At 37.7% G+C, this 24,830-nt stretch overlaps 2 protein-coding genes across 2 annotated transcripts; one reads left to right on the forward strand and one right to left on the reverse strand.

Moving 5' to 3' along the window:
* The first annotated feature begins 11,019 nt into the window (after positions 1 to 11,019).
* On the forward strand, positions 11,020 to 17,381 carry traf6 (TNF receptor-associated factor 6). Its single transcript, XM_048185185.1, has 7 exons — positions 11,020 to 11,170; positions 12,066 to 12,364; positions 12,866 to 13,016; positions 14,455 to 14,613; positions 14,900 to 14,971; positions 15,100 to 15,177; positions 15,573 to 17,381. The coding sequence occupies exons 2-7, from the start codon at positions 12,066 to 12,068 to the stop codon at positions 16,440 to 16,442; spliced, it is 1,629 nt and encodes a 542-aa protein (XP_048041142.1). The 5' UTR covers positions 11,020 to 11,170; the 3' UTR covers positions 16,443 to 17,381.
* Positions 17,382 to 17,516: 135 nt separating this feature from the next.
* LOC125265142 (proline-rich protein 5-like) lies at positions 17,517 to 24,742 on the reverse strand. The gene is made up of 9 exons (XM_048185186.1): positions 24,260 to 24,742; positions 23,202 to 23,268; positions 22,774 to 22,854; positions 22,649 to 22,697; positions 22,486 to 22,543; positions 22,312 to 22,412; positions 20,516 to 20,656; positions 20,333 to 20,432; positions 17,517 to 17,925 (listed from the first exon to the last, which is right to left on the reverse strand). The coding sequence occupies exons 1-9, from the start codon at positions 24,270 to 24,272 to the stop codon at positions 17,663 to 17,665; spliced, it is 873 nt and encodes a 290-aa protein (XP_048041143.1). The 5' UTR covers positions 24,273 to 24,742; the 3' UTR covers positions 17,517 to 17,662.
* Between the last annotated feature and the right edge of the window lie 88 nt (positions 24,743 to 24,830).

Consider the following 24,830-nt stretch of genomic DNA (forward strand, 5'->3'; position numbering starts at 1 on the left):
ACGTATCCCATTGAAGAGAGTCACTATTTGAGAACCTTGCAATGTCTCACAAAACATAAGAATACAGAGTACCCAATAAAGAACGCAGTGTGCTTTGTGTCAATGTTTAGGGGAAAAAAAGCTGCAGTATGACATATTTAGATCTGATTTTCATTTATTCCTGAAGGTGTTTTAGTTTGTGTATTACATGCTAATTTAAAAACGTTAGGTTTTTAAATCTCAGACCATCCATTTCTCCAATATTAACCTGTCTATTACACGGCAGAGCCACAGAGACAACCGGTTATGAGCCGGCGTTTAAACTCAGTTTAGGTTTAGATGGGAGGAACATTCTCTCTGTTTCTTTTGGATGGTGATTACAAACTGTAACTGAACTGCTTGGAATGGACTTCAAAGAGGAGGTTCCCACTGTGAGTTTGTGTGAGACCATTATCCTCTGTGCTTTTATTCTGCAGTTTGTGTGTATAAAATGAGATGCAAAGGTATGTTTGAAATTTGCCCTGGTGTGTTAACCTGCTCTGGTTAACCTGTGTCCATTTACACCTTTAAAGGGACACAATGCCTTAGTGCTAAATTATATCTTATTACTTTCAGAACTGTCAGAAAAAAGGTATCACCACTGTCACTGGTACAGTAAAAAAGCAAAAAGTTACTAATATGTACCTTTAAAGTACTAATATGTTCATTTAAGGTACTAATATCTACTTTTAAAGTACTAATATGTACCATTCATAGGGTAAGCAAGGTATAAAGATGTACCTTTTGACTTTTGTGCCTTAGGGTACTGCCCCAGTGACAGCACTGTACCTTTTCGGTAACACTTTACTTGAAGGGGTGTGCATAAGACTGACATGACACCTTCATAATCATGACATGACACGTGTCATGAATATGAAGGAGGTTTTATGAATGTTTATGACAACTGTCATTAAGTGTCATTCGCTCAATTATGTCATTTTTAATGCAAAGATGACATTGTTTGAGATGTCCGAGTTATGACAACTATTTTTCATTTCATGTTTTTTTTGTTTTTGTTTTTTGTTTTTTTAAGTTTACTCCAACAGAAGGTCAGATAATAGACAATTTCAAATTTCGTAAAAAAAAAGATGACACTGTTATAAAATAATGGTAACACTTTATTTTAGAGTCTTTTAACTAGTTGCTTATTACTATTAGCATTCATATGGCTAAAATATTGGCTGTTTATTAGTACTTATAAAGCACATATTAATGCCTTATTCTGCATGATCTTATTCTACATTCTTAATCCTACCCAATACCTAAACCTAACAATTAACTATAATAAGCAGTAAATTAAGAGTTTATTGAGGGAAAAGTCATAGTTAATCGTTTATATATGTGTTCCCTATACTGAAGTGTTACCAAAATAATGTCATGTAATGATAACCCATAAAGCTAAGTAGTTTTTTAAGTTTGATAATTAATCTGCTATGTCATGTTTATGACAGGTTATGATGTTTTGCTAATGTCAAGTTGTCATGACAAAGACACTGACAGGTTATGATGTGTTGGTTTATGTCAAGTTGTCATGACAAAGACACTGACAGGTTATGATGTGTTGGTTTATGTCAAGTTGTCGTAACAAAGACATCTCAAACAATGTCATCTTTGCATTAAAAATGACATAATTGAGCGAATGACATTTAATGACAGTTGTCATAAACCTGCATAAAACCTCCTTCATATTCATGACACGTGTCATGTCAAGATTATGAAGGTGTCATGTCAGTCTTATGCACACCCCTTCAAGTAAAGTGTTACCACCTTTTCTTCTGAGAGTAAAAGCAATGCAATTAAATTTACATTTTTAACAGAACATTAAAAATAGTCAGTTCTTCCCTTATATGACATATAAATCTGAATGAAATGGCTTCTCGAACAAGAAAAAATGTAGGAAGGGACTTGATGTTGTTCATCAGGATCATGGAACGTTGTTGTTTTCTATTTCTGAGAGCTTGTCAGTTAAGCTTTTTCCATAAGTTTAATAGGGAAGGTGTAGGACGTAGCGTAAGCTTTTTGAACTGCGAGAGTTTTACACCTTCTTTGTAAGTTGAATATGGAAGGCGGTCTTTTTTTTTTTTTTTTTAACACAAATGCATCGTTTCATTTCAGAAGGGCTTTATTAACCCACTGGAGCCATGTGGAGTACGTTTATGATGGATGGATGTGGATGGAATCACTTTCTTCAGCTCATGCTTGTTGGTATTGCTCACTGCCATTTTAAAGCTCGGATGCGTCAGGATATTTATTAATATATCTCCGATTGTGTTCATCAGAAAGAAGAAAGTCATATAAACCTAGGATGGCTTGAGGATGAGTAAAGCTTGGGGTAATTTTCATTTGAAAAGTGAACAAATCCTTTAAATGATCACACGGCAGTTCACACTGATATAGTAAATGTTTGTTGTTTAGAAGATATTGATTTGAGTAGAAAAGCAATCTTGTAAGGTACAACCTATTTGCCGGTTTTTAAGCAATCAAGCTGACTTTTGGTGATTGACGTTGACAACACGCACAGTTCCAAGTGAAGCCTTCAGGGACCTGTGGACATTTCACTGTCCTGAAGGGTTCTTTTCATCAAAAAGGCCAAACGCTTGAAAGACATCAGGCGTTCTCCTCACTGACAATCTTGTTTCTATAGAGGAAGAGAAAACTCAGGTCTCAGGAGAGACACAAAAGCCTCTTCGCAAGCCTGTGTGAGGAAACAGAATTCCTCAGGGCAGTCTGTCACTCCAGGTGCTTTCTGCCATTCTGTGTGGTGGCACTGGACTGTTTGCCCTTAAACGTACCAAGAAGAATGAAGAGAGGTAAAGTACTGCCTCACCTCCAATCCAGAAAGACATTCGAATTTTTTTTTTCGCTGACTGGTGCAATTATATGTTTCACTGACTTGCATACCACAGAATTGATTTATAGATGAACGTCTGAATTAGTTTGTGAAGTTTTTGCTACTGCTAAATCTAACATAACCTGGCCCAAGATGTTTTGCACTCAGTGGCTCCCTGCTGTCGGGAAATAGGCTTTCTTTCACAGGGAGCGCCTTCACATGGTATTTTTGGACAGCGCAGAACATATTTATTTTCCTGCTGGAACTGAACAGTGCATTGTGCGCCATAGGTTTCTAGAGCACTGTGTAAGTCCCTGAGCTGAAGAGAAGGACGCCAGCTCTCTCTCAATAGTGTCCATTTACACACCTCACTTAAAGCTGCTGCACGCCTCATTTACTCTGTTAATTGTCACTGTTTGGTGCATTGAAATACTGTTATACCATTGACTCATTTAAATAGTATAGACAAAATTATGTACATCCTTTAGAAGATGCAAAGCATATGCTTATCTTCAATTGCATCCAAAAGGCCTGAATAAAATCCTGATTACTGTATATGAAGACTTGAGATGAAAAAGCCTCTAAGTGCCATCTGAAATTTTCTTCTAAAATTAGCATTTTTATCAAGCTCGTATGTTTAGGTTCAGTAATTTCACTTTAATGGCAATTAATATGTCATTTTCATTACCATTAAAGTGAAGTAACTGAACATAAACATACAAGCTTGATAAAAATGCTAATTTTAGAAGAAAATTTCAGATGGCACTTCCTCATCTGAAGTCTTCATATGTAAATATTTTAGCAAACAAAAAATGTAAATGAGATCTATAAAATCCACAATTAATAATTATTAATCATGAAATAAAATGAAAAAAAAAAATAGTACAAATGTAAAATAGTTTTTATTTCTCATAAGATTTTCCCCATCATAATGCAAACAAAATTCCTGAAATTCTGAACACCACCCACCTTACCTTTTAAAGGACAGATTTTCACACATTGAAAAGTCTTTGCATGAATTCACCCCAGTCCACGCGTACCATTAGGAATTTGAAGCAGACGCAATTCCTTTGCAAGCATGTGTGTGTTTGCTTAAGTGTGTGAACATTTAAGGGGAGACGTAGAACAGTATTTCCTTATCCACAGGAACAGACCTGACATTATACTTGTAGTTTAGCAGCTGATTAAAGACTCTATCTACAGCTCAGATAATTGCTGTTAGCATGTTTCACATACCTACACATCTCACAAGCTACTGTCTGTTTATTAAATCATATGCAGTATTACTTATTTTATGAAGGGAAGTAGAAAACTGGTAGTCTTGCAATGCAATAATTTACAAATCTCATAAACTTATATTTATTCACAATAGAATATAGATAACATATCAAATGTTGAAAGTGAGACATTTTGAAATGTCATGCCAAATATTGGCTCATTTTGGATTTCATGAGAGCTACACATTCCAAAAAAGTTGGGACAGGTAATAATAAGAGGCCGGAAAAGTTAAATGTACATATAAGGAACAGCTGGAGGACCAATTTGCAACTTATTAGGTCAATTGGCAACATGATTGGGTATAAAAAGAGCCTCTCAGAGTGGCAGTGTCTCTCAGAAGTCAAGATGGGCAGAGGATCACCAATTCCCCCAATGCTGCGGCGAAAAATAGTGGAACAATATCAGAAAGGAGTTTCTCAGAGAAAAATGGCAAAGAGTTTGAAGTCATCATCATCATCTACAGTGCATAATATCATCCAAAGATTCCGAGAATCTGGAACAATCTCTGTGCGTAAGGGTCAAGGCCGGAAAACCATACTGGATGCCCGTGATCTTTGGGCCCTTAGACGGCACTGCATCACATACAGGATGCTACTGTCATGGAAACACAATCCACCGTGCCATTCGCCGTTGCCGGCTAAAACTCTATAGGTCAAAAAAGAAGCCATATCTAAACCTGATCCAGAAGCACAGGTGTTTTCTCTGGGCCAAGGCTCATTTAAAATGGACTGTGGCAAAGTGGAAAACATTTCTGTGGTCAGATGAATCAAAATTTGAAGTTCTTTTTGGAAAACTGGGACGCCATGTCATCCGGACTAAAGAGGACAAGGACAACCCAAGTTGTTATCAGTGTTCAGTTCAGAAGCCTGCGTCTCTGATGGTATGGGGTTGCATGAGTGCGTGTGGCATGGGCAGCTTACACATCTGGAAAGGCACCATCAATGCTGAAAGGTGTATATATACAAGTTCTAGAACAACATATGCTCCCATCCAGATGTCGTCTCTTTCAGGGAAGACCTTGCATTTTCCAACATGACAATGCCAGACCACATACTGCATCAATTACAACATCATGCCTGTGTAGAAGAAGAAAACATAGAAAACATTTGGTGCATCATAAAGAGGAAGATGCGACAAAGAAGACCTAAGACAGTTGAGCAACTAGAAGCCTGTATTAGACAAGAATGGGACAACATTACTATTCCCAAACTTGAGCAACTTGTCTCCTCAGTCCCCAGACGTTTGCAGACTGTTATAAAAAGAAGAGGGGATGCCACACAGTGGTAAACATGGCCTTGTCCCAACTTTTTTGAGATGTGTTGATGACATGAAATTTAAAATCAACTTATTTTTCCCTTAAAATGATACATTTTTTAGTTTAAACATTTGATATGTCATCTATGTTGTACTCTGAATAAAATATTGAAATTTGAAACTTCCACATCATTGCATTCTGTTTTTATTCACAATTTGTACAGTGTCCCAACTTTTTTGGAATCGGGTTTGTAAAACTCCAAGTGCATCCTCTGTACAATGTCTGCCTTTGGAATAAGGGGGAAAAAAAAGAAACATTTTAAAAAATGCACACACCTTTTAAGGTTATAAACCAGTTCACTGTTGCTGCTGTTTGTTTTGATTATGACTTGAAGACATTCCTTGAATTTTAATGTGTCTGTTCCTTCAAATAAAAATGGGTTATAAAGGAAAAGAGTCAGACACGACATTTGGTGGGTACATATCCATCCCTTTTACATGATTGTATGACTACCCCTTTTTCGTGATATGTTTCACAGCACTGAATCCCAGCTGACAGTCATATAAAGGGTTCACCACGAGATCACTTTTTTAATTCAACTGATAAAGTGTAGTAAAAAATACACCTCTGTTTGGAAAGTCCTGATGAGTCATTATTGTGGCAGAACAAACACAGGGGGAAAAAAGAACACTTAACTGAGAAGCACATCATTGAACATTAGGTAAATCAATAACTAATAAAAAGAAAGAGTGTGGCACAGCTGTAAAAGGTTTTGTAGACAGAAAAAGACTCCAAGCATAAAGCAAAAGCTACATAGCATAGATACAGACACATAGACAATTAAGCCAGTCATAGATGCTGAAAAGACAATCAAGATTATATATAAATACGTGCATCTCAGAACACTATCAACATACAAAGGTACTATATCAGTCATGTGGTTATCCAAAAGAGGAGGACAGAGAACTTTTATAATGGCATTTATTGTTCTATAGTCACTCAATTAGCAGCGCAACTTCATCACTCCCGGTTTGACTAAATAAAGAACATATGTAGGCCCTATCCAACAGAGATGCTTTTGTCCAAATATGTGAGGGGCTAAAGTGATGAAATCCGCCAAACTGTAGCATTTGAACATACAATCCTTCCCTCTGTTAAGCCCAGGTTGAAAGCCTAACATCTGAATTTTTGAATGGCTGCTTGTTGCTTGTTCAAAGCTTATCAGATGTGTGGTAAATAGAAAAAATACTGTGGTATACCTACATCAGAAATGTTGTGTTTGACCAATCACAACGGACTAGGCCAGCTGGCTAATCAGAGCATGCTGGGCTTTTCAGAAGGAGCAGCTTTGGATCAACCAGAACCAGTTTCAGAACCAGACTGGGAATAGAGTTTTTGAACATTAAGGCATGTTAACGTACACGCAATAGACAAAATGATGAACTTTTAAAATAGCAGCATGTGACCCCTTGAATGTCTCCTCAGTGAAGAAGGGAAACATATTCATTCATTCATTTATTCAATAAATTGTGAAGACAAAGGAAGTTTATTTTTTAATTTTTTAAATGCTTCAATAAGGCTAACTGAGCTCAGCCAGCCTGTCTAAAAGGATCTGAAGGATCATGTGACACTGAAGACTGGAGTAATGGCTGTAGAAAATTCAGCTTTGCCATCAATTACATTTTTAAATATATTGAAATAAAAAAATATTATTTTAAATTGTAATATTATTTCACAATATTACTGTTTTACTGTATTTTTGAACAAATAAGATCTTACAGATCTTGCCATACACTCCTAGGAAAAGGAAAGGAAAGGAAAGGAAAGGAAAGGAAAGGAAAGGAAAGGAAAGGAAAGGAAAGGAAAGGAAAGGAAAGGAAAGGAAAGGAAAGGAAAGGAAAGGGGAAAAAAAGGAAAAGCCCCAAGCCCCAATTGGCTAAATACTAGGATTTTAATTTTAAACATAGAAGACAGAATGAGTTGCATGGTGATGCTCCAGAGCTGTGTCTTCAAAAATATGCTGAGAAATATAATAATAAATGTATCTCTAGCACTACAGTAAAGTATGGAGGAAGAGTTGCCATTGTGTGGGGAACCTTTTTAGCTGCTGGTATTGGTGAGCTGCTTCACTGTGAAAAGTGATTTAAAGCTTTGGAGTACAGGAGATTATAGCAGAATCGCTTGCTTCCCACAAGTGAAAAGTTGTTGTCTAAAGAGGAATGCAATTTTTCAACAAGAAAATGCAAAGACAACCTAGAAGTCCATCAGGCTCATGTTTTGGCCTGGTCAGAGTCCAGACTTGAACCCTATAATGAATATTTGGTCTCACATTAAACTAAACATTAAACTAACTGGGAGACATTTTTTAACTACTCATGAACTGTTTGAAGCCACCAACTTTGACAACAAGTATTCTTTCTGTAAGAAGCTGTCTGAAAGTTTACCCACACAGCTAAAAGGGGTGGTATAATGCCATTTTTACAAGATGTAAAATAAGTCTCTGTCCCCAGATTGTGTATGTGAAGTTTTAGCTCAAAATACCCCACAGATAATTTTTTATAGCATGTTAAATTTGTCAGTTTTTGAGGGAAAGCAAAAACGCTCCGTTTTTATGTGTCCCTTAAAATGCAAATGAGCTGCTGCTTCTAAGCAGAGGGCAGACTTTCAAGAGCTCATGTTAGCACATAGTACTGTTAGCAGTGCCAATTACTGAAGACTCACTGAAAATGTCAGAAACTGTTCAGCCTTTTATGTTCAAACCGGAGTCGGACAATGATGGAGAGACTCAAAAAGAAGTGACAACATGTAGAATGCAACAGGACGTTTCTGAATGGTTAGTTGATGAATTTATGTAGCTGATGTGGAGTTTACTATCTTAAAGTCATTGATTAGCCAGAGAATATGCTGCCTGAAGATAGAACAGGTATAATTTAGTTTAATTACGGTTATAATTTGTCATGTTGTCATCTTGCTTTTATGACATGCTATTGCATTTGTGTTACACACTGTATTGCAATAACATGGCCTCACCCCTTTGTTGTGTGTTCTCATGAGCAGGGTTTGTGTAAATTTTAGGGTTAGTGATGTCACCAACCCGGGAATAAGCTTGTTGTAGTCCCTGCCAACCGTTTGTTGAAGTCCTTAAACAGAGAATTCTTTAAGTAAGCAATAAGGTACAAGAGGCTGTGCTGTATCGTGAATAAGTCACGGCTGAAGGGCGTTGTTAGGCACGACGTGAAGCATACAGTTTACGTTGCTAAGAGTGGTTGCTAAGGGTGTTGTGTAGTGATACACAGAACCATTGGGTGAAGTGGTCATAACCATGTTTTATCGTGAATAAAACACAGCTATTGACCAATCAGAATCAAGGACAGGAACTAACCGTTTTATTAAAAAATATATCTCCCTTTGCTTTGAACTTTCCTAACTTTGCAGACGTTGTTTATGCTCCAACAGCAACATCACACACTAACTAAAGTTAAAGTGAAATCATAATGAACCACCCCTTTAAACATTTAAAGAAATTAAAGGGGAAGGCTTACTTGATTTACAGTATTTGTGCAATTCTTGCGGTTTGTGATTAAAATGGACCACTAAATATGTGTGTGTGTGTGTGTGTATATATATGTGTGTGTGTATATATATGTATACACACACACACACACACACACACACACACATATATGCGTCAAAAGTCTGACGAGTAAGACTTTTTACAAACCAATGGCGATTCTATTGGAAATGTGTACGTAGAGGTTGACAAAATACCACCACGTGTCAAAAGTGCCTGTTGCTGAAGAAACACCCAGGCATGAAATGTAGTCACTCCTGCCAGTGAGGCAGGACTCAAGTCAGAGATGTGCAGTTTCTGTGACGCACATTTCAGAAAAGGTGGACCTGAGGATTTGGAGATTCACTGTTTAGAAGAGATTGTTCTGGCGTTCTAGCTATGAATAATGGCTATTTGTTGATTAGTTTTTGCTTATTTTTACTACTTAGTAAAAATAATTATTTTTAAAAATATGTTTAATGAATTTGATTGCTCTGGCATTTTAGTATACCCATATAAAATCGCTAAAAAAATGTCCTGTTTTTGCTGGACAGCTTTACTCAATTTAGCATAGTCACTGATCCATATATTCCAGAGCCACATTTATACACACATAGTCCTCCCAATTCTGAGACGATGCACACAGGTACTGGTACACTGTGATACACGAATGCCATTCCTGACCAAAACCTCAACTGATGTCAGCACAGTTTTTAATTTCTTCTTTTTTCCCTTTTTTTCTGAGGACTGAGCATTGGCTTCTAAGTACATTTTTGCTAGTCTGTTTGTAGCCTGATCACAGCCCACATAGTATGTCAAAGTAGGTGGGGGTCACACTGAGCTTCTATGTCACTTATGAAAAGCACATTTTATAAACAGCAAGGTCAACAACCTGCATATAACAAGGCTCCTTATTGACCAACCTCAGGATGCAGAGCACGCCTTCTTGCTCAAACAGAAATCTGTGCAAATGTTTACACAGGCATTTTCTTTTAACAGACTTCCAGTTTTGTTTTGAGGGGGTAAGTGCAATTTGGGAAAACCACAACATGATTTTGATCACAGATATGTCACAATGTCCTGTACATTAATAGAAAACAAGAATATAAGCACATATGAATGTGACCATTTATGCACCTACAACTCTGCCTAGTTTATTGCTTCCTATTCTTCTGTCACTTAGCCTTTCATAGATTACTTTTGCATAACTTATTAATAATTTATTTGTTGCTGTCCTGATTTATTAGTGTGTATATATACACACACACACATATATATATATATATATATATATATATATATTGTGTGTATGACCAGCATTATTCTTCTAAGATGGACATTTTATACACATTATTGTAAGTGTAATCTGTAATATACATTATTTTAAGTATCTTTTTTTTATAATATCTTTTTTTTTTTTTTTTTTTTTTTTTTTTTTTTTTTTTACAGCATTTTATCAACAATAACACATTGTCAATGAGACCTAATTTGACTGACTGTAAACTAGACTATAGCCTTGTCCAATTAAAAGGCTGCATCCTTTGGGACACAGCTTATGTTAGGTACATTGATAGGGTCTGAAAAATATTTGTGATTTTAATTCAAATATTCAAATTTGAGGTTAACCTGATCAAGAAAATACCATATGGGTGGTCAGACAAAGACTGCTATTCAAAATGGTGAAATTGTAAGCTGTTGTCAGCCAAGTTATCATGTGGAGCCAACTCTTGGATAGCATAGCTGTCATGAGTTATGACCTTAGCTAGCATTTTATGTATACTAGAAACCCACCATTAAATAATATTTCCTTTTTTATAATTTACTGAAATTGCAGCGTGGCCGTGATGTAAAGATCTCAAATTCTTCACTGACTCTGCTGTCATCTTCTTGGTGAACAAGTACTCTAAATTTCATTGCAAAATAACCAAGTGAGACCGCATTGCTTTTTTCTTTAAAATCAGAGGTAACCACACCATCTCGTGGATTCCCGTGGATATTCAGTTTAGTACAACGGTAAAATCCCGACACAAAACGCGCCCTTCTGGGCTCTGATCGAATAATGAGCACCGATCTGAGGCCAGCAGAGAAATCGACATCGCGGTAATTCTCGCGAGGATTCGGTTGAGTGCGCTGGTCTGGGATCAGAGTCACGAGGGGAGGTTTGAGCCAGTGACGTTGCGCTGATGTTTGGAGTCAATACAGGAAGCTGTAGTAGACAGCGAGGCCGGACCGAGCCAGGGTATGTAAATTAAAACTATTACGGAAGATTGTCATCTATAGTCGAATTATATGTTATACCAAGAAGTTTGTGGTACTATAACAACAATAATGTCAGGTTAGAATGTGTGTTTCTTGACGCGACGGCAAGAAAAGTTGCTGATGTGACCGTCGGTTGTGACTGCTTAGCTGGTTTCGCTTCTTTACTCCTATTGACTTTGAATTTAGTTTAAGATTTAAATGGGAGATAAGTTTGACCTTTTACAAATTTATATTTTACGTTTACAATGTGGGTGTTTTGGACTAAAAAAAGGTAACTTTCCACTTGTCGAGAGAGAAACGTTTTCTCACGAATCGGCCCCGCCCAGGAGTATTACGCGTGAGGAAATAGTACGTTTCTAGTTTAAAGATGAATACATCATTAGGGACTATAGTTTCTCATCCCATGCCTTCTCACTTTGCATTAGTGTTGCGGAAATCTACCTAATATCTGTTCTGTGACCACACCCTCTGTGCAATTAAGACTTTGAAAGCATATATATCGCCACCTTGGAATTACATGTTTATATCTGCATTATGAGCAGTTTTGAGCTACTGAGCTTCAGAGTTTTTTGCATTCCATGCTCCTTTGTAGATAGAAACGTTTTGTTTTCTAAAAATAGTCCCAAAATGTACACTACTTTAAATAAAATCACATAATTTAAATAAGTTGTCACAGGATAAGAATATGTGAATAACTCAAATAAAGGTGACGATATGTCGATGTCTTGAAAACCTGAGGCCAATTTCTGTGTAGCATCAGGATAATATGAAGAGCACAATGTATTTTGGGGGCCAGATTTTGTGTGTTGCTGTTGTATGGATGATTATCTATTATGTTCACACATCAACAAAACACTCTCTCGATGTGATTACAGATGGCTTGCAACGACATGGAGAAGTCCAGCCTTGATGATGCCTGCTGTGATGGCGCGTTCTCCAGTTGTGCAGCAGCCATGGAGAAAGAGAGAGACTCGTATCTGAGCCCGACAGAGAACCCCTCTACCATCAGTGTCTCTTCTAGTATCCCCCCAGACCAGCAAGGCTATGATGTAGAGTTCGACCCTCCGCTAGAGAGCAAGTATGAGTGCCCAATCTGTCTAATGGGTCTTCGCTCGGCAGTACAGACACCATGTGGACATCGATTCTGCAACTCATGCATCAGGAAGTCCATCAGGTTGGTGTATTTGAAAATTCATAATTTCAAAATTCTCCCAGTGAAGCCTACTATATCATATTTGATATGTAAATTGCTAAGGCCTCTAAATTAATCAGTGTGATCAAACAAAACTTTGCTGCAAAACCTGTTGCTCTACTACATACTTTCATCTGATTGATAGTTTTTAATGTTTTAGTTAGTACAAGGCCTTTTAGTTTGATTCTAAAAACATTTACCTTTAGGTCAATGCACACGTCTTTTTGCTGTGAAATCTGTAATTTTTATAACGTAAACACAATTTCTTTTATATTGTTAGTAGTATTTCAAGATGAACACCTACTTGATTGAAGCAACTTATTTAAGCAACATGTATATGCACAGTTTGAGCCAGCCTCCTCAGATGTGAGCTCCATATTCTCTCTTCAGTTATGAGCTCTATTATGAAAAAATATGATCTCATATGCCAGGCTTTACAGAAGTAAAAATGGAAAATATAACACTATTCCTTGTGCCTGGCAGGGACACAGGGCAGAAATGTCCAGTTGACAATGAGGTGCTGCTCGAGGAACAGCTCTTCCCTGATAACTTTGCCAAAAGAGAGATCCTCTCACTCACTGTCAGATGTCCTAATGAAGGATGCAGTGATAAAATGGAGTTGCGCCAACTGGAGGTAAATTTTCTGGTGTGACCAATACTATATTCCTGCAGTATCAGAGTTTTTTTTTTTTTAGGACCACATTTCTAGGACATTAGTTTCTTGTGACAGCCATTTCTACTCGAACAGAGACCTGATTCAAAGTTCAAACAAACAGATGCAAGATGCAAAGACTAGACCCATGGAAATGATTAGTTTGTAGCTTTTTTATTTTTATTTTTTTTTACTGCACTTTAAGCATGTCACACATCAGACGTGACGCGCCACGTTGCGCTGTGGCTAAAGAATTGAGGTCTCGCACATACACTGAAAATAGTCCTTGTTTCCAAGAAAGCTGAATTTAAAGCCAGAATATAGGGACTCATATACTGAAACAAATTAGGTTAAATATATCAAGTGTGGTTGGTACCAACGGTTGTGTTTAGGGTTAGGTTTAGGATAATATATCAATTAAATTTAAACAAATAAACAAGTAAATAATTCCTGAAAATGAATAGAATAAATACAGAATTGAATAGTAAGTGATATAAAATAGTATAAACTGCTAGTACAAGAACAAGAATTGTATTGTTATGAAGTTATTAGAATTTATTTTAATGTCTTTCTTATGAATATTTTTTATGAATAAACTGGCCCTAGGTTCTTAAGAAACACTTTACAATAAGGTCACTTTTGTTAACATTAGTTAATATACATTGAACAATACATTTGTTACAGTATTCATTAATGTTTGTTAATGTTACTTAATAAAAGTACAGTTGTTCATTGTTCATGTTAATTCACATTGCATTAGCTAATGTTAACAAATACAACTTTTGATTTTAACAATGCATTAGTACATGTTGAATTAAATATTAACTTAGATTAATAAATGCTGCTGAAGTATTGTTCATTCTTAGTTCAAGTTAACTAAAGTAGTTAACTAATGAAACCTTATTGTAAAGTGTTCCCGGTTCTTAAATATGGTAAAAATTACAGGAAACAGGTCAACAGTTACAGGACCTAACATTTTGATTTCTCCAAAATCTTGAAAGTGAAAGTGACGTGTAGCCAAATATGATGTTCCATACTTGGAATTTGTGCTCTGCATTTCACCCACCAAGTACACACACACAGCAGTGAGTACACAAACAGACCATAAGCAGTGGGCAGCCATTTTTGATTGGGGGTTCGTTATTGCTCAAGGGCACCTCAGCTGTGGATAATTAGAGTGGAAAAGAGTGCTGGGACTTGAACCCGTGACCTTTGGGTTACAAGTCCGACTCTAATCATTAGGTCACAGTTGCCCCTATTGTGATATTGTTATTTATTAAAACAGTTCATGGATATGTTATGCATCAACTCCTCATAGTTGTAGACCTTTCATGAATGCCATTTCAAACTCATTAGTGAGCAGTCATGAGCAGTCGTCATGGTGGCAACTTGTTTAATTGTTACATTCTGTCTCCCGCAGAGACACCTGTCTCAGTGTAAGTTTGCCACAGTGCCATGCCCTCAGTGTCTGGAGTCTGTTCGTAAGAGCCATCTGGATGAACACAAGAGCCAGCAGTGCTTACAGCGGCTTATGACCTGTCCTGCCTGCGCAGAAAGTTTTGTGTATGCTACCAAACAGGTGAAAACCTTTGATTCCTCTTTACATAATATTTTTAGATTGGCATAAAATTGTTGTGAAAGTAGATCAGTAAACAGAGATTATAAAAATGTTAGTATTACTAGTATTGATCTTCTATTTCTCATCTAACGTCATTGTTGTGTATTTATTTACTATTATTGTGTATTTGACATTTAATAGTTTTTGTTTTTTAATATTTATATTTAGCTGTGATTTAGTTTGTTTTATTAATTTAACTTAACAATAACATCACTGTCTAGCATTAATGTCTTTTTTTTTTTTTTAGATTCATGAACAGATTTGTCCTTTTGCCAATACAGTGTGTGAATATTGCGAAATGGAGCTTATTCGGGATCAGGTGTGTCAGAGGATTTGTCACTAATATGCACTTTACCTGAGCCACATCAGTAATTGATTCTATTCAATGCTTAAAATTATACATTGTGGAACAATAAAGCTGAATGAATCTGTTCTTATTGTTTTCAGCTGGCATTGCACTGTGACACAGACTGTTTGAAAGCTCCTGTAGCCTGTACTTTCAGCACTTTTGGTTGTCGTGAAAAGGTGAGTCATGAGATCATATAACACTAAAGATATATGACTTCATTTTTATCATTCTGAAAAAGGGCAGAACCACTTCAGCTTATTCATACATAGTTGTCATTATAATAAAGTACACTCCCTTTCAAAAGTTTCAGTACATTTTTGTTTAAAAGAAATTTATAACTGCCAATTTATCAAAGATGTCTGAAAATGTATCACAGTTTCCACAAAAATAGTAAGCAGCACAACTGTTTACAACATTGATCTTGATAAATCAGCAGATCAGCATATTAGAATTCTTTATGAAGAGGAATGGCTGCTGAAAATTCAGCGTTGTTTTTAAAATGTATTAAAATATATTTTTTAATAACATAAAAATATGAAAACCTTTTTAATTCTTTGGAAATGTGTTACAGATGCCGAGAAATGAACTTGCTCAGCACATGCAGGAATTTACACAGATGCACATGCGTTACATGGCTGAGTTTCTGCGCAGCCAATCTCTCAATAGCTGCCTAATGCCATCAGTTGCCGCCCACTCATCGTCAGACGAACGTGGTGCCTCTTCCCGGGCGGCAGATTCTTGCCAGTGTAAACAGGAGCTGTTAAACCTGAGGGAGACTGTTTTAGAGCTGGAGGGTCGGCTGGTGCGTCAAGATCAGCAGATCCGGGAGCTTTGCATCCACAACGAGACACAGAAAAACCAGGTCACCGAACTACGGCGAAAGCTGAGCTCACTGGAGGAGGCAACCCGAGAGCTAGAAGCCCAGCAGTACCAAGGCGTCTACGTGTGGCGCTTGGAGAACTTCTCACTTCACCTGCGTAACCAAGAGGCCGGTCAGCCCATAGTCCTCCACAGCCCACCTTTCTATACGGGCCGGCCGGGATACAAACTCTGCCTCCGACTGCATCTCCAAACCCCCAGCGCTCCTCGCTGTTCCAACTACATCTCGCTTTTCGTGCACACTATGCAGGGTGAGTTTGACAGCCAGCTCTCCTGGCCCTTCCAGGGCACGATCCGACTGGCAGTGTTGGACCAGGTTGAGGGGCAGCACCATGTGGAAGTGATGGAGACCAAGCCGGACCTGCAGGCCTTCCAGAGGCCCACCGTGCAGCGCAACCCCAAGGGTTTTGGCTACGTTACTTTCCTGCACCTACAGGCGTTGCGGCAGCGTGGCTTTGTGAAAGAGGACGTGCTGTTGGTGCGCTGTGAGGTCACACCACGATTCGATGCTAGCCTCAGGAGGGAGGGGGTCCAACCTCGGGGCCCAGAACCTTCACTTTGAGTTCCTACGTCGCACCTGCATTTTCAAGTTCTCATAGACACTCTGCTGAAACGAAAAAAATACCAGCTAAACCTTTCTTTGACTATTTTTGGTACTACAGGCTTAGTAATGATGGTTGCATAACTCGCAATGCCTGTCTGTTGTATACAAATGTTTCCCAAAACATTTTAGTGCAGTGCAATCAGTGGTCAAACTTCTGTATGATTAGCATCACAATTTCACTGAATGTCCCGTCAAAGCTAAAGGGTGTAAAAACATTATTTAATGGTGCTGCTTATGTTGGCTTATGTTGGCAAATTAATTTCACAATACTACATTCAACTGCTCATTTTTGCTGCCTTACTCACCAACTCAACAGTTGGTCCTGTGAGTTTAAAATGTTTTTGCATAAAATACATAATTTACCATTTAAAGCATCGTTAGTACACAGCAGCACTGTTTACTGTGACTCTACTGAATGTGGTGCATCATCTTCATTTAACAACTTCAAAATGTCCATATTCTTAAGGTGTGATCACATTAGCGATGTTTTGACAAAAAAAAATTTTGTCAATAGTGAATCGCTGAAGCATAAATTGTTGGTTAATGCTGCAAATCCATGTGACCAATTTAAAGATTGCCTGGGGAAATCTTTCAGCCTCATTTGTATTTAAAGGACAAATGTGAAAATTCACCAAGCAGTGGTAAAAGTGATCGCACATTTACTGCAGATGTCATCTTTAATTTGTGTCCAATATTGCTTAGATGTGTGAATGTTCTACATGCTTCATTGAACAACATTGACAAAGTAGGAGTATCTTTAATCTGATGGACTAATGTATGCAAGTTAATCTGATAATTGTATTGACACTGGAAATCTGACAATCCTTTCATTTAATATTCTTTTTTTCATCAAAATATAGTGCTCAAATGTGTCTTTATAAATTATTGTTAAATGTCCCCTTTCCTGTGCATTTTTAGTGCTCACAGATGCTTTCATAACGTGGCAGATTTCAGGAGTCCTCACCGCAGAACACGAGATCCAGTGGGGAAGGTTGGATCCAGATACAACTCCTCCCACTTTACATATCTCTAAACCTACCTGTCTGTGCCTCCTGGATCTAAACCTGCCCATCTCCACCCCCTGGATCTGGATCCAACTCCTCCCACTTTATATATCCCTAAACCTACCCGTCTCCGCCCCCTGGATCTTGTGTTCTGCAGTGAGGGGCTACTGGATTTTAGAGGTGTGTTCTTCTAGTCACATCTATAGTCTCACAGCTATCGTCCATCCCAGTATATACTCTGCTAGTAACAGCAAGCAGCTGGATGTCAGAATGAGCATTTGTCACGCTGTGGCGGCGTAGGTTTCCCACTCGCTCTAGGTACATCTCCCCTTCTTGTTCCATTACAGGGGACAGCAAAGAGCCTTCAGAGATATAATGAGTAATCCTTATCTCAGGATGACTCTGGTGTGCTCTTGTGGTGCTTTGTTCAGTGCAGCCTAGAGGAATGTGAGAAAATCACAGATTTGTAGCCAAAGGTAAAGGGGTTGCAGTCTGTTTGCTTTAAAGTGATAGTTCACCCAAAATGAAAATTATCTTATTATTTACCCATCTTCATATCATCCCAGTCCTGTAAGACTTTCTAACATGGAACACAAAGGGTGAATTTTTTAAGAATACCATGGGGCACTTTGCCATAAAATGAAAGTGAATGAGGACTGGGACTTTCAACTTCAGAAGTCATAAGATAGCTTTGTCTGAGAAAAAAACAGTGTTGACATAGCAACTAAATGAAGAAGTTAAAGTACTAAAAATGTCCAAAACAAGTAAAAATAAAGCTAAATAGAAATAAAAATAAAATGACAAAAGCACATAACATTACTAAAACAAACTAAAATTTAATTGAAAACTGAAGATATAAAAGCTAATTTAGTCAGTATATAAATACTAAAATATCACTGAAGTCTGATTTAATGAATCAATCTTTTGAGATACGTTATATCTTTTCAGTGAATCATTGATTCAGCTTACAAATCTGAATGAAAACAATGGTTGTCTGAAATCTCATACCCTGATAGCACACGTACATCTCTGAGATGTCTATTTGATGTGCGTGTTTAAGTCTGGAAGACGTAAGAGTGTTTGATCATCTGCAATAGGTCTATAGGACGTTTCCTGTCAGATGTCAAATAGACGTTTAGAAGATGTCTTTAAGATGTTTATGATTTAGAATGTAAAACTGACATCTTAAAGACGTCTATCAGATGTTTGTAAACAGCAGATGAAGTGATCTTTAACAGACATCTTGCAGACGTATGTGTGCTGTCTGAGTAAATACTTTTTTAATCAATTTTATTAGTAATTACAGTGCAATTTGCAAAAAAAAATGTTCTATGTGTAATATGATGAAATCCAGACGTACTACATTCGGCATGTTGTCTTTTTCGTGATCTACCAGTGTCAGTTCTGTCGCTTTACTGCTAATCACAACTCCTCTCCTGTGGCTTCATGGGATACTAAAAGGCTCCACTAAATGTGCACTTCAGAATCTCATCGGGGTACTTTTCACCTACCATTTTATGAATATTTTGAATTCAGACATTCTACTCATTTCACATGCTCTTTTTTGCCTATTATATAGTAAGGAAGTATTTGATTCCACATGCAGCCAAATTCTGAAAGATTTATTCACAGATCAGACCAATCCAGTTCTCGAGTTTAACACACCGACTCAATGATCCAGTCACAATGGTTAACAGCCCACTAGAGGGGATGATCATCAGTGAATTAACATAAATTTGTGTCTGTTCATCACACAAAGTTAGCATATGACTATAGAAGACTTGAAATGAACCATTTGTTGTTTGTACCAGTCATGTAGGTTTGGAACATTTTTGAATTTTCACAAAAAATAAGGTCTGTGTTCAACAAAAGTTTGATACACATTTTGATACATTTCACAAATGAACACAACTTTTATGAATTTTGAAGTCTAAATACAATTGCCAGGAACACAAAGCTAACCTTAGGCTACAAGCATAATACACTACATTTGCACAACTTCAACAGCACCACCACCAAGCTTCTAACAACTATTTCATCTTGACAGTGAAAGTGACTAGTGAAGGCCAGGTATGGTAACCCATACCCTGAATTTGTCCTCTGCATTTATCCCATCCAAGTTAGTGCACACATATTAGGAGTACTGAACACACACACCTGGAGCAGTGGGCAGCCATTTTGCCATGGCTCTGGGGAGCACTTGGGGGTTAGGTGCCTTGCTCAAGGGCACCTCAGTCATTTCCTGACGGTTCTAAGAATCAAACCCGCAACCTTTAGGTTACCAGTTTGACTCTCTTACTATTAGGCCATGACTGCCCCCATCTTTCTTTTCAGTCTTTATAAAAATAAAAAAAATCCTTGAAAGTGTGAGTTAGAATAGTTTGCAAGAGTGTAATTATAAACACAATGAGGCCGTGAAAGTACATAGATGAGTTTACCTGTTCAGTGTGATAACATTAATGTCCCAGACAGATGTCTGCAGTCCCATTTAACAATTTGTTAGCAACAGCCTTTTTTAAGACATGTAAAAGCTTTAAAAATCATGAGTGTGGTATTACTGGTGTGTTTTATGTCATGGAATAAAATGTATTAATATCTTGAACTTGTGTTCACCACAGACCTTATTTCCGTCTTTTAAACCTAAATCTATTTTTTTTTTTTTTTTTTTTTAAAAACACTGACTTCGGGGCGATAGAACCAGAAGTACTAAAATGCTAACTTGTTTCCGGGTTTTGGCCTACAAAAACACTTCATCCTTGCAGAACTCTATTGTGAAAGCATTTTGAGATGAATACAGAGAACAGAATAGATTAAACTATAATGAATCAATGTTGGTCTTCCTACTTGTGTGCCTGCAGTTCCATAGATAGGGTGTAACCACTAGCGCCACCAGACTCTCAAGTTGGCAATATTCCTTTGAAGGGCCTCTGGATTCCTGAATTCCCTACACATACGTAAGAACAGACATGAATAATAGAGATAGTTATACAGATGGCTATTCAGCATAGGTTTGCAGTTAACATTCACCTGTAGCACAAGGAGCATCTGTGTGATGGATGTTGGGATGAGAGACAGATTCTTGCGCAGCAGGTCACCCAGAGAGAGCTTCAATAGGACCAGATCCCTAAAGCCGAGGAGAGCCATCTGTCTCACTGTCAACTCCTGCCCCTGCATACAATGAGAAAGAAACTAAATACATTTTATGCAAAATCAACATATACCACAATTATATAATTAAACAGGAAGTTGGTTTTTAAAACATGTAATGTGCCTAAACACTATTTAACATCATTCTTTAAAGGAGATGTAAGAGTTCCCTTTTTTGAGAGTTCATGTTTTCTTTTTACATTCTTTCTTCTAACAATAGACTGATTTACTTGCAGCATGAGGTTATCCTAGCAGATATCATTATTGCACTGGATGAACTGCAGCAACCGAAAGGCTCTCTACCTGATCTGTAAATGCCCACACAGGACACTCATTCACGGCAGCAGCATAACCTTCAACTGAGCTTCAGCCAGCCATAGCAGTGGTGCTGCCTCTCTCCATCTCAGCCAGTCAACCCTCTTGACACTCTTTTGGGTCCATATTTGGTTCTTTATGTTGGTTCAATCAGTCCAATCTGTATGCTAATTGTCAATCATCTTTGATGATAGTGGTCCTGACCAAACTTGAAATGAGAGTTGATTAACATGTAGTTGCAAAGTTATGTGGACCATCGAAATAAAGTGTAACCGTCTGATGCCTTATGAGCCTCCGGTGTTTCTTCACTGCCTTCTTTCTTTCTGACCTGTTTTCCAGCTTCTCACTGAAGGAGCCAGCAGGATAGATGTCATCCAACTCATCCCAGTTTTCATAGTTGGCTGTGGCATGCTGGTGGACATTAGAGGCAGCAAAAGAAAGGTGAAGTATCTATCTTTGTCAACTGTTCATCAGTGCAGATGGGGTCGGATGCCTTATGAACCTGCAGGGTTCCTTCTTTCTCTTGTTTCTATCAATTGAACTGCTTTTCAGCTTGGAGCCAGCAGCATATATGTCATCCCACTCAACCCAGCGCTCAAAGATGTGGAGTTTCTTCACTGCCTTCTTCCTTTCATCATTAAAGGAGCAAAGAGAATATATGTCATCCCACTCGTCCCAGCATTCAGAGAATGCTTCGCTGTTACAGGAGATCTTGGACAGATCACATCTGGCAGGCTCTGACTGTCGACTGTCTCCTTCCAGCCATCATCCCATATACTGCATTCAACATCCTCATCCCAAATTTCATCAGGCATTGAATCTCTCCAGTCAATCACTTCGTCCCACTTGTTCCACAACATCTAGTAGTCTTCGTTGGACCACAAGAACTGTACAACACTTTTCATTTCTAGCTTCAAAACTTTAGATGCACAACTCAGACACAACTCTTGCCAAACTGCTGCTAAGAATAAGTGTCATTCTGTGTCATTTTGTGAAGAGAAGCTGATTTGATTTGGAATGTGTACACACACACATATTATTATATATAAGTACAACTTTGATGGGCAGGGTTTAGCATATTACTTGACCAAATAAATGCAGCCTGGGATTTCTGGATTTCTTTCAAAAACATTTTAAAAAATCTTACTGCTCTCAAACACTTGAACGGTATTGTATAAAGTATGTAATACTCTTACAGATTGTCATGTATTAGGATTTAGAGTATAAAAGGTGAAATTCATTTCACGTCAGTCTGTGTTTGATATGTGCAATCTCTGGCCTTGCTGGGACACATCTGATGTTTCAAATGTAGACCTCACCGTTTTTGAACCTATTTGACAGGGACCGCCAAGGTCATTTACCTGCAGAGGATATAAAATAGCCTGTAAAGTAGGTAGGATCTCAGAGAAAAATCTGTCCCACACCTGGGCCAAAGCAAAAAGCTGTCTCTCTCCAGACTCTCCTAAGAAAAAAAGATCATGTTAAAGGCCTGTTTCATGACAAACACTCATACACATACAGTCCACCAGTCTCACCTTGATGCTTCTGTATCTCATCCAAAATGACTGATAGACCTTTGGTCAAAATCTGATTCTGCAAACAATCAAGTGAAGAAATATTAGCATGTTTTACTTCTACCAGTAATGCATTTATTTATTTATTAACTCCATGGCTCTGGGAACTGACACACTAAAGCACCTGGAAATACTCTTTGATAAAGAAGCCCATATCTGTCCTCAGAAGCCACCTGCATGGATGAAAGCAAACAACTGCTCAATGTAGTTATTACACATTTTAAATATGATTTTATCGTGTGTTTATACCTGGTATTTTGATTCAATGAGTACAGCTCATTCGGCTGTAGTTGTTCTCCCATGAACACCTTAATAACAGCAGCAGAGATTCTAAAGAAGAAACAGCATTATACATTTGAATGTTTCTGAATACTGATATAAGACAACAGAAATACAAGAAATACATAAATACCTTTAAGGCCAATTCACACTGCGCCGACAAATGGCAACAGACATTTCGTCGGGTTTTGTCGGATCGGGATGTTTTGTTGGACGTTACCCGTTGGAGTCTGTTGGCATCTGTTGGATCTTGTTTTCACCAACTGAACATGCTGAATCAGAATTGGAAGTGACATGGTGTAATCTGGTGACTGTCGATGTTGTGTTTGTCTGTGCAGTGTGAATTTGGCCTTTAGAGGCAAAAAGAAGGAATATGAACATGTAAAAAATGTCTATACTTATTTGTAAGAGCAATGCTGGGACCGTGCAGGTTGGTGTCAATGGATGGAGCTGCTGAATGGAGGTCTGTTAGAGCAAGTGTTCAATGAATTAGCCTGTAAGGAAGTTTCTTTTTCACAGCTCAGACACGTAACATAACCAACTGCTGTGTACTTTCACAGCAACAGTGCCATTTCCAGGTTTTTAGAACTGTGTGAAAGTAGACAGGTGGATCTGACACATTACTGTTTGAGAATCTACTTCCTGTGGTGCACCACCAACTTCCTGTTACTAACTGTCCTGTTCTGTTTACATCTGTTCACTCATTAACCTCAAATCAACTCAACACTGCATCTTGTTCATTTGAGGATCTGGCACACTGACAAGAGCGCAGCGTGATACAGCAAAATCTACAACACAATACAATTAAAATAAGTTAGGGTTGTGGCACAGTGGACTGAGCACATGCTCAGGATGTGTAAGGAACAGTGATACCCAGGTCTGAGTCTGATCTGGGTCATGTCCTGGTCATATTCTTCTACTCTCAACAATTGGAACAACATTCCAATCAATCAATTAATCAGATTTGAGGGACAAGTTTACAGATTATTTCACGTTTAGGCCTAGGGTTAGGTGCTTCTACATCAGTGTTATTCATTGTTTCCCTCTGATTTTAGGGATAACTTATGAGTAGGGTTAGGTTTAGGGGTAGGGATATGGTTAACATTAAATGTTTGGACAAAATATGTTGACACAGGAACATTTCTAACTCATGCAAAATCAGGACGTGCGGCACTCTACTTGGTATGAAATAAAGGCAAAATATACCACTGTATATATATATAAAATATACCAAATATACTTGTACAAACAGTTTTTCATTGAACTTTTTTCTTTATTCTCAACAATTGTTACATCAAACCATATAAATTATTACAAAAAATAGTAAGAAATCATTTATGGTATAGATTGTTTTTGTAGCACACTTTTGTAGCAAGTAAATTCACTTCAAATGTTTGGAACAGAAAACTTTGTTCCACATATGGTAATAAAGGAACAAAAGTAATATAATACATACCAAGCCTGTCCATCACAGTGCAGAAACGAGTATGATGTTAGCAGAGTCCCTTTCAGCTTCACTACATAATCTAGAGCAGGTCTTCTGCCTTAAAAAATAAACACTGTGGGTTCAAACAGAGTGAATGTGTCCCCACGTAGTTCTGGTATTCTTACTGAAAACAGACTTTTCAAAATCCTTGTTTTCCCTTGAGGCTTGTTCTGACGTCCCTTGTGCACATTGGGTAAATTTGCCTAGTCAACTAGTTACTGATTCATTAGCTATGAGAACGGTATCGGTCATTCTTGATAATGAATAATCATGTCTTCCTGTGTGAAACAGTGTGACGTTTACACTGTGAAGGATTTTAAGAATATGCGATGTGAACTGTTTTCAAAATTACTAATAGTTGATAATTGATAATAATTAGAAAATGTTTCCTGAGCAGCAAATCAGCATATTAGAATGATTTCTGAAGGATCATGTGACACTGAAGACTGGAGTAATGATGCTGAAAATAAAGCTTTGCCATCACAGGAATAAATCACATTTTAAAATATATATTCAAATAGTAAACAGTTATTTTAACTTG

Source organism: Megalobrama amblycephala, linkage group LG3, assembly GCF_018812025.1.
Source record: "Megalobrama amblycephala isolate DHTTF-2021 linkage group LG3, ASM1881202v1, whole genome shotgun sequence".
Taxonomy (NCBI): domain Eukaryota; kingdom Metazoa; phylum Chordata; class Actinopteri; order Cypriniformes; family Xenocyprididae; genus Megalobrama; species Megalobrama amblycephala.

Bases quoted from the DNA above. Each gene is read 5' to 3' on its own strand.
- traf6 (XM_048185185.1), top strand. From the start codon at position 12,066: ATGGCTTGCAACGACATGGAGAAGTCCAGCCTTGATGATGCCTGCTGT. The intron at 12,365-12,865 runs GTTGGTGTATTT...TGTGCCTGGCAG, and splicing joins TGCATCAGGAAGTCCATCAG to GGACACAGGGCAGAAATGTC. The intron at 14,972-15,099 runs GTGTGTCAGAGG...TATTGTTTTCAG, and splicing joins TGGAGCTTATTCGGGATCAG to CTGGCATTGCACTGTGACAC.
- LOC125265142 (XM_048185186.1), bottom strand. The intron at 22,544-22,648 runs GTGCTTTAGTGT...GATTGTTTGCAG, and splicing joins TTATCAAAGAGTATTTCCAG to AATCAGATTTTGACCAAAGG. The intron at 22,413-22,485 runs GTGAGACTGGTG...TTTTTTTCTTAG, and splicing joins TGAGATACAGAAGCATCAAG to GAGAGTCTGGAGAGAGACAG.